Genomic DNA, 17,466 nt, shown 5'->3' with positions numbered 1-17,466 from the left:
CCGAGCTGTAACAGCATCATGCTAACCCCAATGCTACTGTGGCGCGCACTGAGTATATCTGGAAGAGCATTTGAAGGGACATTGCCTTTGTGGCTGGGAATCAAGAAGTGAGAAGTGAGAATATCCTCAAATCCTTTAGTGGTGATGCCTCAGTGCCAGGCCATTAAATGCTGTTCCATTTTAGGAGGTACAGTAGGTCAGCTATAGGACTAACATTGGCAGTGGCTGTAGGGGTAACCCAGTTGATCATACAGTCTGCAGCACCAGCCCATCCAATCAAATCACAACTGAGTACACTTTGCCATGTCATCACCCACCCCCTTGGTGACCTGTTGGAGAGAATGTCCTGTTTCTCTACTGTAAGCTCAGTGGGATTAAAGCATGAACCCCCAACAGGGTATGGGAGATTGTGGTAGGTCGGGATTTCATGGTCCTCTTTCCTGGCGTCCGCTTCATTTTGCCCGCACTTTTGTCCCCTTCAGGGCCAATGAGGGCAGAGGTAAATGTGCAAGAGAGGGAAATAGACCTGAGAAAGTTACAGGAAGGGGTCTGGTAGAGGTTGGGTCCATTGGCCTCCCAAACGATGTGAGAGAAATAGAAAGGGAATATTTATTTGGAGTATATATTATCTGAGTTGCAGCCCAGCCAATGTTGAAAGACTTGTCTCTGGAGATTCACCCCTTGTTGCTTCTCAGATCTGGTCGTATTGACTTCAGTGGACCTAAATTACCTCCCTCCTCCTTCGCTTTCTGCCCCGGTCCAATCTGTTCTCCTATCAGATTCCTACTTCTTCAGTCCTGTACTTCTTCCACCTATCTCCTCCCAGCTTCTCACTTCCCCCACCCTCTCCCAGCCACCTTTCCCCCTCACCTGGTCTCACCGATCACCTGCCAGCTTGTGCTCCTTTCCTTCCCCTCACCTTCTTATTCTGGTTTCTGCCCCCTTCCTTTCCAGTCCTGATGAAGTCTCAGCCCAAAACATTTATTCCTCTCTGTAGATGCTGCCTGACCTGCTGGGCTCCTCCAGCATTTTGTGTGTGTTGAGTGAAAAGTGTGTCTGCTACGCCAGAATTTCAACAAAAGCAAATACATTTCTAAGCATTGTACGATTTTGACTTTTGACTCAGTTGGACGTTTACAGAAGCATTACCCAATGACACTGTTGTCAGGACATCAATGATTGAAGAAAGCTGGTGACAGTGATCTGCGGCAGTTTCTGCAGATCACACCTTTAATGTGAGAAGACTCATCAGGATATTTCACATGGAGTGTGCTGCCTCTTTAGTATTCTCCTTACTCTGGCAAAAGCCAACCATAAAACACTATTTCTGAAGGCAGTCAACCCTCAGCGTGCACCAATGCCTGATGTAACCGTGTTGTAGAAGCCAGATACTCAGGCAAAAATACGGGTGCGTGGAATGCACTGCCAGGGGTGGTGATAGAGGCAGGTTCATTAGGGACTTTTAAGAAACTCTTAAATGATAGAAAAATGGGGGGTTATGCAGGAGGGAAGAGTTAGGTTAGTCTTCGAGTAGGTTAAAAGGACAGCACAACATCGAAGGCCAAAGTGTTGTGCTGTAATGTTCTATGTTGTATGAATCAGAATTGGGATCAAGTTTGTTCTCACCGACATGTCGTGAAGCTTGTCACTTTGTGGCAGCAGTACAGAGAAATACATAAAAATTGCTATAAATTTACAATAAGAATACTGTATATTGAATTGAATAGGCTTTATTACTTACATACATCCTTCAAATACACAAGGAGTAAAAATCTTTACGTTACATCTCCATAAAATGTGCAATGTGCAAGTTATAGTAATTTATAATAAATGGTATGTACAACAGGACAGTCAATATAACATAGAAATACAATTGTATCTGAATGAATTAATCAGTCTGATGGGCTGGTGGAAGAAGCTGTCCCGGAGCCTATTGGTCTGGGCTTTTATGCTGCGGTACCGTTTCTCATATGGTAACAGCTGGAACAGTTTGTGGTTGGGGTGACTGGGGACTCCAATGATCCTTCGGGCCTTGTTACACACCTGTCTTTGTAAATGTCCTGAATAGTGGGAAGTTCACATCTATAGATGTGCTGGGCTGTCTGCACCACTCTTTGCAGAGTCCTGCGATTGAGGGAAGTACAGTTCCCATACCAGGCAGTGATGCAGCCAGTCAGGATGCTCTCAGTTGCACCTCTGTAGAAAGTTCTTAGGATTTGGGGACTCATACCGAACTTCTTCAACCGTCTGAGGTGAAAGAGGCACTGTTGAGCTTTTCTCACCACACAGCCAGTATGTACAGACCACATGAAATCCTTGGTGATGTGTATGCTGAGGAACTGAAAGCTGTTCACCCTCTCAACCCCAGAACCATTGATGTCAATAGGGATGAACCTGTCTCCATTCCTCCTGTAGTCCACAACCAGCTCCTTTGTTTTTGCGACTTTAAGGGAGAGGTTGTTTTCTTGACAGCACTGTGTCAGGGTGATGACTTCTTCTCTGTAGGCTGCCTCATTATTATTTGAGGTTAAGCCAATCAGTGTAGTGTCATCAGCAAATTTAATTAGCAGATTGGAGCTGTGGGTGGCAACACAGTCATGGGTATGCAGAGAGTAAAGGAGGGGGCTTCAGACACAGCCCTGGGGGGCACCTGTGTATGAAAAAAGCAGTGCAAGTGAAGAGCAGAATAGTGAGGTGATGTTTATGGGTTCATGGACTGTTAGAAATCTGATGGAGGAAGGGAAGGTGCTATTCTTAAAACATTGAGTGTGGCTCCTCCCCGATGGTAGTAATGAAAAGAGGCCACGTCCTGAATGGTGGGGCCCCTTGATAATGGATGCTGCCTTCAGCAGGACTGAGAAAATCTCCAGATGCTGGAAATCCAAGCAACACACACGATATGCTGGAGGAACTCAGCAGGCCAGGCAGCATCTATGGAAAAAGTACTGCTGAAGGATCTCGGCCCAAAACGTTGACTGTACTCGTCAGTTGTGTGCGTTTGTGTTTAAAAAGCAGAGATTTTTGTCTCTGATAGTTGGCAAGAAATAAGCAGTAAGACAATTTAGAACTGCACTTTCAAGCATTCAGGCTTGGAGATGCCAGAAATGGCCAGGAGTGAAAATGAATTTATTTCACTGCTTCAACAACTTAGGAATTATGAAGAATTTGAATATGTCAATGATCAACTTGAATGCTACAATAAAAATGAAGATTTGGAGCATGTTGTTGTCAAAATCATCTATGAAGGTTGTTCTTTATCTACACTAGGTGTTTGCACCTAGATTTTGCTCATTTACAGTCAATCAAAAGAAAATTATAGACTACACTGGATTAATTCCTCTGTCAGTAACTATTAGAAACTAATGCACAGTTTTATAGTACTGTAGTAGTACTGGTAGTGTCCTAATTTTTTCCATGTTTCATTTAAATACATAATTTGTTACTCAGTTAAACAGTAGTTTGTCTTTTTTTATACCTTTCTAATGATTTTCATGAAACTGGCTAATTGAGGCAGCTGCTTTATTGGGCCAAAATGTACTGGTCCTAATGTGTCTCAATTAACCAGAATCTACTGTAGTGGTCACTTATTCAATACCTCCTGTACCTAATTAAGTGGCCACTGAGTGTATATTTGTGTAGCCCATTCACTTCAAGTTTCAATATGTTGTGCATTCAGAGATTCTTTTCTGCACACCACTGTCGTAATGTGTGGTTATTTGAGTTACGGTCACCTTCCTGTCAGCTTAAGCTAGTCTGGACATTCTCCTCTGACCTCTGTCAGTAATAAGATGTTTTTGCCCACAGCACTACCACTCACTGGATGTCGTTTTATCTCTTGCACCATTCTCTGCAAACTCTAGAGACGGTTGTGCATGAAAATCCCAAGCGATCAGCAGTTTTTGAGAGACTCAAACTACCCCATCTGACACCAACAATCATTCCACAGTCAAAGTCACTTAGATCATATTTCTTCCCCATTCTGACATTTGGCTTGAATAACAACTGAACTTCTCAACCATGTCTACATGCTTTTATGTATTGAGTTACTGCCACATGAGTGGCTGATACTTGCATTAATGAGCAGGTGTACAGGTGTACCTAATGAATGGATATTGGACAACCGTAGTCCCAAGCTGTATTTGCTAAATTATGGGCGGCACAGTAGCGTAGTGGTTAGCACTATGCTTTACAGTACCAGTGACCCGGGTTCAATTCCCACCGCGTCTGTAAGGAGTTCATACCTTCTCCTCATGACCGTGTGGTTTCCTGCCACAGTCCAAAGACGTACTGGTTGGTACGTTAATTGGTCATTGTAAAGTGACATTGATTAGGTTACGGTTATGTTGGGGGTTGCTGTGCAGCACGGCGTGAAGGGCCAGAAGGGTCTGTGCTGCATTGTATCTCAATCAATAGATAAAAACTTTAAAAATTATTAAAAACCTTGCACTCAGTCGCTACAGCATTGGCTTCTTCTTAGGGCTCTCCGTCTCGGTTTGGTGTTCTGACTGACACACTAAATTGCTTTAGAATCCAGATGTTTCCTCTTTGTTGCTTGAAGCTACAAACTCATCTCCTTCTGCAACATGAATGCTCAAAATTCTGCCTTGATTGTTTTCATTCTCTCTTGTCGGTGTCTGGCTTCAGAGGTTGGCTGGACACGGTAGGTCAACGCCTATTGTGGTATTACCAATTAAATGGTTGGAGTTTTTGGCAAGACTCCACAGTGGAATGCAGTCTATATTCCAACTCAATCTGTGTTTGATTTAGGCCACTCAGTTGATATAGAGTGCTGTGCGAAAGACTTAGGCACATGTATATAGTTATGGTTCCCGAGATGTTTGCTGACTACTGTATTTGTCAACGTGGAGCGGAGAGCGAGTTTGTAAATCTGGCAGGTGCAAAGGATGTTGGGAAGGGTGAGGATGGGGCACCGCGGGAGGGGTGGGGGACAGATGGCAGCGAAAGAGTGTCAGGGTAGGGAGTGGCCCAGGTGCAGATACACCCAGTCCTGAGACACCAGGAAGGGTCATTTGATTCCAGACAATTGGTTTATTGATCATTACACAATGTCTCTCCAGTGAATTCTGCTCCCTCCCCTCTCCCTTCCCCTTTTCCCGACCATAATTCCTCTCTCTCTGCCCCCTTCCCACTCTCAGTCCACAATAGAGACCCAAATCAGAATCAGGTTTATCATCATCACACGTCATGAAATTTGTTTCTTGTAGTGACAGCAGTTTAGTACGATACATAAAATTACTACTGTCTTAATCTCCCCAACTATATACAATATATGTGTGTAAGACTTTTGTACAGTACTATGCAAATACTGTAACAAAATCCTTATGGATGCATAATTCTTCTGCAGAATGTGCACAGCATTATCCTTTCCAGCAGTCCTATGTTGTTCTGCCAAGCCTCGTGAGCATGCTGGGTTGGTGCCAGAATGTGTGGCAACACCCTTGGGCCAACCACACCACGCCCTCGGGTGTGTTACTTATTAATGCCAATGACACATTTCACTGTATGGTTTGATGTACTCAGGATAAGTATATTTGATTGGTTCTTGATTAGCAAGGATGTCAAAGTCTACGGGGAAATGGCAGGAGAACGGGGTTGATAGAGAAAATAAATCAGCCATGGTTGAAAGGTGGAGCAGACTTAATGGGCCAAATGACTCCTATGTTTTATGGTACCGTACATGATACACCAAATACAAATGAACCAGTCTCACTGCTTAATCCTGTGGTTCTTTAGGATTCTATTATGAGTCCTGATGATGAGTCTTGGCCCGAAACGTTGACTCTGTATTGCTGTCTATTAATGCTGTGTGACCTCTCTCTATCTTTCTGTATGTGTTACTTTGGATTCCACCCAATCTATGGATTTGTGCTAAGGGCACATCCACCGCCTTGAAACACAAGTAACCCTGCAATCTCTTTCTGCCCAGATAGGTGCAAGAATCCTGTGAACTGGTTCTTAAGGAAGACAGCAAATATTCCCATTGCTGTAAAATTACTAAAACATTGTCCAAACAGCATCCTGGACTAGGGCTGTTCGTCCTTCTTATGCAGCACACCCTCAGCTCTTTTTCTAGCCTGGTATTTTGCAGATTTGTAGTGGCCTCTGGAGCTGGTTCTGTGACAGACATCCCTTGACTTGGTAACTTCTTGACAACAACCTGTGAGAACCCAGCAAGCTTCCCCCTCACCTGGCCTCACCCGCCACCTGTCAGCTTGTGCACCTTTCCCTCCCCACCCCCACCTTATTTGAATCATACACTAATGAAGTTGCAGCCCAGCCAATATTGAAAGACTTGCCCCTGGAAATTCATGCTTTGTTGCTTCTGAGATCAGAGTAGCTGAATCACCTCCCTCTGGTGCCCTTCCTCCTTCCCTTTCTCTGATGGTGCACTGTCCTCTCCTACCAGATTCCTTCTTCAACCTTTCATCTCCACCATCTATCACATCCCAGCTTCCAACATCATTCCCCCTCCCCACCCATCTACCTTTCCCCTCACCTGGTAACTTTCCAAACCTTCTTATTCTGGATTCTTTCCCCTTCTTTTGCAGTCCTGATGAAGTGTCTTGGTCTGAAAAATTGACTGTTTATTTCCCTCCATAGATGCTGCCTGATCTGCAGAGTTCTTCCAGAATTTGTGTGTACTACCACCGTGCAGTGACTGGTTAACCTGACTTTGAGTCAGCTGGGCACATGGTTTCACATTGCGGGCAACACTCAATCTGCTGGCACAGCAAATCACTGACTTTCAAAGAAATATTTTCAGTATCTTAATGCTTTAGAAGGTATATCCTCTGATGCGACAGCGTCTTACTCACCTAGAATGTTGAGTTCCCTTTCTCTGCCACACTTTTTTCTCTGTAGCCTGTTGGCCCCACGTCAGTCAATCTGGATTTGATCTCCTTGGAATGTAGGCTCTGCATGGCTTTGCTTGCTTCTGGCATAAACCCTCCCGAGGAAGGTTCAGCATTTGGCTGCCGAGCCCAAGCCACATTCAGAATCAGAATCGGGTTTATTATCACTAACATGTGCCATAAAGTTTGTTTTACGGTTATTGGAGGAAAATAGAGGTAGGATGTCAGAGGTAGGTTATTTTACAAAGAGAGTGTTAGGTGCGTAGAACACGCTGCATGGTGTGGGGGCAGAGGCAGAAACATTAGGGACATTTAAGAAACTCTTGGATAGGTACGTGGATGAAAGAAAAATAAAGATAAGGATAAAAATTAATGCTGTTTTCACTTGTGCATTCAAACATACACTGGAATGTGTCGCTCACAGCAAATCAGATCAGCAAGCATTGTGCAAGTATCAGCAGGCTTCCGGCACCCATGTAGCGTGCTGACAAGTGGAGGACTATGTGGGAGGGAAGGGTTAGATTGGTCTTGGAGTAGGCTGTAAAGGTCAGCTCAACATTGTTGGCCAAAGGGCCTGTGCTGTGCTGGGACTGTTCCACGTTCTATTTGTACTGTTTGTTTTACGGCTGCAATGCAATGCAATACGTAAACATTGCAATAAGTTACAAACAAAAAGTGAAAGGGAGAAACAGCGAGGTAGCATAGAAAGAGGCCATTTGGTCCATTTATTCCATTCCAAAATTATTATTCTGTCTAGTCCCATCAGCCTGCAGTTGGACCACAGTCCTCCATAACCCTCCCATCCATGGGCTTGTCCAAAGTTCTCTTAAATGTTGAATCAAACCTGCATCCACCACTTTCACTGGCAGCTCGTTCCACACTTGCACCACCCTCTGAGTGAAGAAGTTCCTCCTCGGGGTGATAGGATGAATTATTCATCAAATTCTATCGTTTTACTGCTTCCACCCATCCTGGCTGGAAGGTTTCCTTGCTGCCACAGGTCACGGAAAGGGTTCTGTTTTGTAACTCTAAAACATAACACCAATTAGAAGAAGAATAAGGGAGTCCAGATAATCACTTATTTACGTTCATTTTTACTTTAAGCGAGGCACGCACTTGTCACAAAAATTGGTAACAAAAGAAACAAATTATATTGAAATATTGTTTTCAAAATATTTTTAAAAACAGATCTGTCATATAATAATATATGTACACATTATTAATGCATTAAACAACAAGTAGTGAGCAATATTTTGAGATAGTTGTAACATCTCTAATGTGATATGAAAATATCTGTGATTTCTATTGGTGACAAAGTCACAGGTATTGTTAATACAGGTACTACTGTGGTTTGTTGCCCACATTCCTAATTGAAGTAAATGTTAAATTTCAGTGAAAATAAAGATGTAAATTTTTTCCTGTCGAAGTCCATGGACCCCTTGGAATCAATCTCTGAACTCCCCGAGGATCCCAGGTTAAGAACCCCTGATCACTATGAACTCTATGTGGGAACTCTAGTGCACATTCCTGGTCAATAACTCCAATAGTCCACTGTATCGATGTATTACATCGGTCGTAGAACAGTACTGTGCAGGAACAGGCCTTTCAGCCCACAGCCCATAATGCCAATCAAAACTAAATTCCTCTCCTGCTCATGATCTGTTTCCCTGCATTCCCTACCTCTTCACCTGCCAAAGGGCTGTTCTCTTTGCTGTAAGACTCCATAAAGCAAAGGATGATATCTGTTGTATTTCTAAAGCACACCGACTGATCCACTACCAGTCATCATCCTGTTCTACCTACAGGACTTCACACCTAAAAATGTCTCCTCAACTAACGACATCCAGGCTGTGTCCTCTGCTCTTAGACCCTCCCATCATAGGAAGCCCCCTCTCCACCTCCACTCTGTCAAGGCCATTCACCATTCAATAGGTCACCCTCATTCTTCTGAATTCCACTGAATACAGGCCCAGAGTCATCAAACATTCTTCATATGACAAGCCATTTAATCATGGAATCATTTTCATTTACCTCCTTTGAACCCTCTGCAGTTTCAGCACATCCTTTCTAAGATAAGGGGCCCAAAACTGTTCACAGTACTCCAAGTGAGGCCTCACCAGTGTCTTATAAAGTCTCAGCATTACATCCTTGCTTTTATATTCTAGTCCTCTTGAAATGAATGCTAACATTGCATTTGCCTTCCTTACCATAGACTCAACCTGCAGGTTAACCTTTAGGGAATCCCGCACAAGGACTCCCAAGTCCCCTTGTGCCCCAGATTTTTGTATTTTCTCTTCACTTAGAAAATAGTCAACCCTTTCACTTCTTCTACCGAAGTGCATGATCATACACTTCCCAGTACTGTATTCCATCTGCCATTTCTTTGCCCATTCTCCTAATCTGTCTGAGTCCTTCTGTAGCCACTCTATTTCCTTAAAACTAACTTTCCCTCCACCTATCTTCATATCGCCTGCAAATTTTGCAACAAAGCTGTCAATCCCATCATCAAAATCGAAAGAATTGTTCCCAACACAGACTCCTGTGGAACACCACTAGTCACTGGCAGCCAACCAGAAAAGGCTTCCTTTATTTCCACTCTTTGCCTCCTGCCAATCAGCCACTGCCTTATCCATGCTAGAATCTCTCCCGTTACACCATGAGCTCATAGCTTATTAAGCAGATTCACATGTGGCATTTTGTCGAGACTTTCTGAAAATCCAAGTGCACAACATCAACCAAGTCTCCTTTGTCTGTCCTGTTTGTCATTTAAATAGCTGAAAGACAGAGAGAGAAAAGAGATAGAGTGGGGAGAGGGAGTGAGATTGACTTAGAGACAGAGAGTGAGATTGAGAAAAAAGGGTATAGAGAGGTGAAGTGGGGAGAGAGAAAAGAGAGAAGCGAGAGAAAGGGACAGGGAAAGAGAGAGAAAGGGACAGAGAAAGAGGCAGAAGAAAAGAGTGAGAGAGGGAGAGGAACTCTGGGAAGGATTCCAAAAGCTTTGGGTTCCAGCAGTTGAAGGCACGTTGCCTAAGATGGAACGGTTAAATTCAGGGACAGAGCCCCTGGAAGGTTACTGTGCGAGACAAAGTTATAGAGTTTAGGAAAATCAGGAGCATGGAGATGTTAATTGCCTCTATTATCTATCTGAAGACACTTTTGATAAATGATGTCCCTGGCAATGTCATTAGTATGTGGAATACAACTGATCTTTATGTGGAAGAGATTCTGGGAGTTATGCCAGATCTCTTAAAGTAATGCAGAACTTTAAGCAAGAGACAATATAATTTGGCCATATTTCAAAAGATATTTGTAAAGTAAGGATTTATTTTCTTTTTTTTGGGAGGGGGATGTTGCCCCTCCTTGCAACATGGTAGTGGGCTTTCTTTTTGAATTCTTGTGGTCCTTCTGCTGAAGATCTCCTCAGAGCTGTTGGGGAGAGTGTGCCAAGAGTTCCAGCCGATGATGATGAAGGAGAGGGCCATTTGGGATGCACTAATCCCAGCCAACACTACCACCACCCCCTAACACACTCAGTCCACTCCAACCAATCCCAGCCAACACCCCCACCAACCTCAATCAACAATCTCACCAATCCCAGCCAACACCCTCACCAGCCCCTAACACACTCAGTCCACTCCAACCAATCCCAGCCAACACCCTCACCAACCTCAATCAACAATCTCACCAATCCCAGCCAACACCCTCACCAGCCCCTAACACACTCAGTCCACCCCAACCAATCCCAGCCAACACCCTCACCAACCCAGCCAACAACCCCACCAAATCGTAGCAACACTCCTACCTCCCCTAGCCAAAACCCCCACTAACCTTAGCCAATATCTCCTAACCCAAATCACATGCTTTAAACCTAAATACACCTCCTAATCTTAAGCACACCAAATAACATGTAGGGTGAGGGAAACATGCACCATGTGGGACAGGGTGATGGTCATGTAAGGTTGCTGTCATTGTTGGGGGAGGTTGCAAGTCTGGAGACTACAAGTCGAAATAACGTGGGCAAGCGACATTTTGTAGGTCACACTCTTTGCCGCCACGGTGCCCTGCGGGGGAAGGAATTGAATGTGGGATGCCGATCAAGTGTGTCGCTTTGCTTTAGAAGGTGATGAACTTAGAAATGTTCAAGGTTCGAGATTATTTAAAGTAATTTTAGTAGACAGTTGTTAATGAGAATGAAATGATTGTTTCTCCAAATCCGATGCAGCACAAAATAATGCAATAAGCACGAAGAACGCAATAATAAAACAGAATAACCGTGAACGTAAATATAAAAGCAACTCTATAAAACACAGATCCTCTGGATTCCACAGATTCCATGCCCTCTGGATAAATAAATTCCTCCTTATCTTTGTTCTAAAGGGATAGTCTTCTATTCTGAGGCTGTGCCCTCTGAATCTGGACTTCCCCACTATAGGAAACATCTTCTTCACATCTACTCTATCTGGTCCTTTCCATATTCAACAGATTTCAATGAGATTCCCCCCCCCCCCCGCCTCCCCATTCTTTTAAACTCCAGTGAGTACAGGCCCAGAGCCAACCAGTGCTCCTCATATGTTAACCCTTTCATTCCTAGCTGTTTCTGGGGAAAGTGCAGTGCAGGTAAACAATATGGTACAACATCATGGATACATGGATAGGAAAGGTTTAGAGCAGGGGTTCCCAGCCTGGGGTCCTCAGACACCTTGGTTGATGGTATTGGTCCATGGCATAAAAAAAGTTGGGAACCCCTAGTTTAGTGGGATGTGGGCCAAACGTGGGCAAATGGGACTAGTTTAGCTGGGCATCTTAGTCAGCATGGTGCAGATGGGCTGAAGGGCCTGTATTCGTGCTGTATGACTCCTATGTCTCTATACTACAAACCACTCTTCCCTTATTAAGATGGGAACTTGTGCACAGCAAGTTCTCGCAAGCAGCATTTGATCTCTTGGTGATGTTTTGATGGGTAATCATTGAACAGAATGTTGGATGGACAAGCACGAGTAACGAATGCCTGCAACGAGGCATCATTCCCTCCACGTTGCACTCAATCATCAGACAGAGATTTGAACTCCAAACCTTGAGGCAAGTGTCCACTGAACAGCAGCTGAGACACAGAGCTGGGACACGGGGAGGTACAATGGGTGAATGCTTTGAGCATCTAGGATATACATTCAGTGGCCACCTTATTAGGTACCTCCTCTACCTAACAAAGTGTGTCTGTTCTTGGTCTTCTGCTGCTGTAGCCCATCCACTTCAAGATTTGATGTGTTGTGCATTCAGACATTCTCTTCTCCACTGCTGTAACACGTGGTTATCTGAGTTACTGTCGCCTTCCTGTCAGCTTGAACCATCTGGCCATTCTCCTCTGACCTCTATCATTAACGAGGCATTTTCACCCACAGAACTGCCGCTCACTGGATGTTTTTGTGTACCTAATAAAGTGACCGCTGAATATAGAAGAGCACAGCACAGAATTATACCTCTGCAAAGTACTTCGTAATGCTTCGCTCCAACTACCAACAAATGCCATTAAAATGGGTCAATATTAGAGTGGTAACAGTTAAAGGCAGAACATTTCCTTCTTCAGTTTCAGAGGTAAGGATGAAACTCCCAGTGGGAACAGGCAATCTGAAATGCCCTCCTCCATCCAACCTTAGAATTGTTAATCTAGCCCATTCTGACCACATCACAACACTTTGCATTCAGCAACTCCTTTGAGTTTAGTAAAACTTGGATCAGATCCCAGCCCGCCTGAGTGGCAATAGGAAAGGGAACTCTTCTGCAAGGCAAAATACAAGAGTCGGTACTTCAGGCGTGGAAGATTAACACCCGGCTGAGTGGATAGACCTCTGTCAGACTTCGTGCTCACCCACAGTGGAATATCTGGCCAATCAACGGAGAAGAGGCAGAAGGGGTTCAATCTGGAAAAGCGCAAAGCAGACTCAAACAAAAACTAACAATAACTCATGTGCAAAAGAAGACTAACTGTGCAAATAACACAAAACTGAGAACACGAGATGTAAGGAGTACTTGAGAGTGTCTGTAAATTGTAGAATCAGTTCAGAGTTGTGAGATTGAAGTTAATAGCGTTGGTTCAGGAGCTTGATGAGTAATTATGCTCACTACCGTATTGTCCAAGAGCTCCACACACAAAGCTGCAACAGCCACCACAACACTCATAGATTTTATAGGCAGGAAATGCCCAGCCCTTTCAGTAATGAATGGACTTCTTTATTTTTATTTTTATTGTCGTTTAGAGATAAAGCACGGTAACAGGTCCTTATTGCAGCACGATAACAGGTCCTTACAGTAAGGTAACAGGTCCTTACAGCACTGTAACAGGTCCTTATAGCATGGTAACAGGTCCTTACAGCACGGCAACAGATCCTTACAGCACGGTAACAAATCCTTACAGCACAGTAACAGGTCCTTGCAGCACAGTAACAGATCTTTACAGACCGGTAACTGATCCTTACAGCACGGTAACAGGTCCTTACAGCACAGTAACAAGTCCTTACAGCACGGTAACAAGTCCTTACAGCACGGTGACAGGTCCTTACAGCACGGTAACAGGTCCTTACAGCACAGTAACAAGTCCTTACAGCACGGTGACAGGTCCTTACAGCACGGTAACAGATCCTTACAGCACGGTAACAGGTCCTTACAGCACGGTAACAGGTCCTTGCAGCACGGTAACAGGTCCTTGCAGCACGGTAACAGGTCCTTACAGCACGGTAACAGGTCCTTACAGCACGGTAACAAATCCTTACAGCACGGTAACAGGTCCTTGCAGCACAGTAACAGATCTTTACAGCACAGTTACAGGTCCTTGCAGCGCGGTAACAGATCCTTACAGCGCGGTAACAGGTCCTTACAGCGCGGTAACAGGTCCTTACAGCACGGTAACAGGTCCTTGCAGCACGATAACAGATCCTTACAGCACGGTAACAGATCCTTACAGCACGGTAACAGATCCTTACAGCACAGTAACAGATCCTTACAACACGGTAACAGGTCCTTACAGCACAGTAGCAGATCCTTACAGCACGGTAACAGATCCTTACAGCACAGTAACAGATCCTTACAGCATGGTAACAGGTCTTTACAGCACAGTAACCGATCCTTACAGCACAGTAACAGATCCTTACAGCACAGTAACAGATCCTTACAGCACGGTAACAGATCCTTACGGCACAGTAACAGGTCCTTATAGCCCAACGAACTTGCATGGACTTGTGGGGAATTCAATAACTAAATCAATGCCAGGGGAGTTAAAGTGGCAAGGGAAAGATAAAGTTATTAAAGATTAGCTTTCTTTGTCACTTGTACGTCGAAACATACAGTGTCGTTTTGTGTCAATGACCCACACAGTTCGAGCTGTGTTTGAGGCAGCCCACAGGTGCCCCATGCTTCCTGAACCAACATGGCATGCCCACAACTTACAGAGCCCAACCATGCACCTTTGGAATGTGGGAAGAAACCAGAGCACCCAGAGGAAACCCACATCGTTGCGGGAAGAGCATACAAACTCCTTGCAGGCGGCGGGAATGGACCAAACTGGACTATAAAGCCTACCATTGTGGCTATTTACAACTCAGAAGTAGGCCACTTAACTCAAAAAAGTTCCATGAACATTCTAAGATTCCAGGTGCCCCTTCCAGAGTTCCTCATCAGTTAACTTATTTCACTGTGCTGCAGATCATCTCAGCCACACCCTTGTGGGAACAAGTCCCAAGTTACAGCAATTATCTGGTGAAACAGTTTATTTTATTTAGAGATACAGCATGGTAACAGGCTCTTCCGGCCCAATGGGACGTCACAGAATTACAGCGGGTGACCAATTAACCTACTAACCTGTGCACCTTTGAAATGTGGAGGACACTGCAGCACCCAGAGGAGTCCCAGACAGTCATGGGGAGATCGTACAACTCCTTACAGACGGCGGTAGAACTGAACCTGGGTTGCTACCACTGTATTAGCGTTACGCTGTCCGCACTGCTACCGTGCTGGACAATTTCTCCTGAGTGTTCAGTGGGATTTATCAGTGATGTTTTCATGTTGTAGCTCTGGTCTCAGTCTTTTCCACGTGCTGCCCTTGTGAATGCCAACGTGAGCCTGAAGACCTCTTGTAGGTCACCTCTCCCCTAAAGCAGTACCATCAAGCACCTACACCTGCATGGATAACTTCATTCACCCCAACACCGAACTGATTCCACAACCTGTGGACTCACTTTCAAGAACTCTACAATCCATGTCCTCAATATTATTTATTTATTTATTATTACTTAGCTTTTGTATTTGCACAAATTGTTGTCTTTTGCATCATCACTTGTTTGTCCGTCTTTCGTAGTGTGTAGCTTTTTATTGATTCTGTTGTGTTTCTTTCTACCTACTGTGAAAGCCTGCAAGAAAACGAATCTCAGTCTATGGTGAAGTACGCTCAGTGGCCACTTTATGAGCTACAGGTCATCCATCTCCCGGAGCAGTAAACCCCAGCACTTCTTCAGACTTTACCAGCGGGAATCACCCTTCACTTTAATGCACGTCAATCCATGTACCACTGAGAATGTAACAAAATGTGCTTTAGTCAGGATTTTTGTAACAGGTTGACAGAGAAATATTGTTTTCCTTACAGATCAGCCAATAAGCGATCTCAATCATATCAAGGGAGGTTGCATCAACTGTGCCACATTAATGGACCATTTTCCTGTGATTCTGATCACCGTTGCTTGCACTGGGACGATCACTGTGATTCTCACGTGCCTCATTGTCCAGACACAGAAGGTAGGTCATTGGTGCCCGTGGAGGCCATGTCACTGGGTATATTTAAAGCAAAGTTTGATAGGTTCTTGGTTAGTATGGGCATCAAAGGTTCCAGAGAGAAGGCAGGAGAATTGAGTTGAAAGGGTTAATGATGGAATGGCAGAGCAGTCTTGATGGGCTGAATGGCCTGATTCTGTTCGCACTCTGTGTTTCATGGTCTTATAGTCTGCAATTACGAGCAACATTCTTATGGACTGGAAGCTCAATCTGCGTGCAACCCATTAACCCTTTGTGTGTCTATCTCCACAGAACAGGAGAACGCGAAGCAGTAGACGTAACCCAACGGACAACGAGTGTGAAGCAGCAAGGTAAACACAAGAAATTCTGCAGTGGCTGGACACCCAGAGCAACACACACACACAGTGCTGCAGGAACTCAGCAGGTCAGGCAGCATCTATGGGAATGAATAAGCAGTCCTGATGAAGGGTCTTGGTCCGAAACATCAACTGTTTGTCCCCCTCTATGGATAGAGCTTGATCCTGTCTCAAAGAATCCCCTCCAATATTTGACCACCACTGAAGTAAGACTTACTGATCTCTAATACCCAGGGTTATGCCTACACCCTTTCTGGAACAATGGAATAACATTAGCCATCGGAGCATCTACACTTTTCCCACATCCTTCCTGCTGTCTGACTCCCAGAACTGCTCAGAGTGCTTGTGGTACAAACCTTACTATCTATTGGGTACCACATAACATACAGGGTGTTAATGTACAAAACTACAGCCGCTTGAAACATAAAATGCAAACAGATAACAGTAGAAATACTTAGCAAGTCAGGCAGCATCTATGGAGAGAAAAATAGAGTTAATGTGTCAGGCTTTAATGATGGAGGATTTTGACCTGAAATATTAATTCCCCTGTCTCCTGTATGTTCCATATTACCAGATGTGCTGCATGGATTCAGAACTGGTTTGCTCACAGAAGGTGGATGGTTATAGTAGATAGAACATACTGTATTTTCCATGGAGGTCAGTGACCAGGCATCTGCCCTGGCACTCCTGCTCTTTGTGATTCTTATACACTACTTGAATGAGGAAGTGGAAGGGTGGGTTAGTAAGTTCACAGGTGACATGAAGGTTGGTGACATTGTGGACCATGTAGAAATTTGTCGGGGGTTACAGCGACACATTGATAGGATGCAAAGCTGGGCTGAGAATTAGCAAATGGAGTTTAATTTGGAAGAGTGGAATGTTTCACTTTGGAAGGGCAAACGAAAGCAGAATACAAGATTAATTGCAGGATTCTTAGGAGTGTGGACGAACAGAAGGATCTTGGGGTCCACATCCATTGATTCCTCAAAGTTGCCACATAAGTTGAGAGGGTGGTTACGAAGGCTTATGGCATGTTGGCCTGCATTAGTCGGAGGACTGAGTTCAGGAGCCACAAGCTCTATAAAACTCTGGTTAGACCACACTTGGAGTATTATGATCAGTTCTGGCCGCCTCATTGTAGAAAGGATGTGGAAGCTTTAGAGAGGGTGCACAGAAGGCTTAACAGGACACTGCCAGGATTAATATTTCAGGTCAATAATCCATCCTTTTTGCTGATGATGTTTTGATTTACTTAACAAACCCACAGCATTCGTTACATAAATTATCTTCTAGGTTGGATGAATATGGGAAAGTATCAGGGTATAAAATAAATTGGGATAAAAGTGAAATTTTACCTCTTACTAAAGGAGACTATAGCCAATGTCGATTAGCAACCCAATTTAGATGGCCGGCAAATGGTATTAAGTATTTAGGTATAAGACTTGATAATGATGTAAAGA

General features: G+C 44.2%; 1 protein-coding gene across 3 annotated transcripts in view; it reads left to right on the top strand.

Annotated features, from left to right (window-relative positions):
- The window catches only part of kitlga (kit ligand a), a 137,330-nt gene that overhangs the window by 106,369 nt on the left and 13,495 nt on the right, over positions 1–17,466 (top strand). For all 3 annotated transcript variants that reach the window (XM_063058370.1, XM_063058369.1, XM_063058371.1), the window contains 2 exons: positions 15,505–15,653; positions 15,942–16,000. In XM_063058370.1, the coding sequence (XP_062914440.1) occupies positions 15,505–15,653; positions 15,942–16,000 (208 nt within the window). The remainder of the gene's footprint in view (positions 1–15,504; positions 15,654–15,941; positions 16,001–17,466) is intronic.

This window comes from Mobula hypostoma, chromosome 9, assembly GCF_963921235.1.
Source record: "Mobula hypostoma chromosome 9, sMobHyp1.1, whole genome shotgun sequence".
Taxonomy (NCBI): Eukaryota; Metazoa; Chordata; class Chondrichthyes; order Myliobatiformes; family Myliobatidae; genus Mobula; species Mobula hypostoma.
Note: the sequence above shows the minus strand (reverse complement) of the source record. Positions and strands in the feature narration are given on the sequence as shown.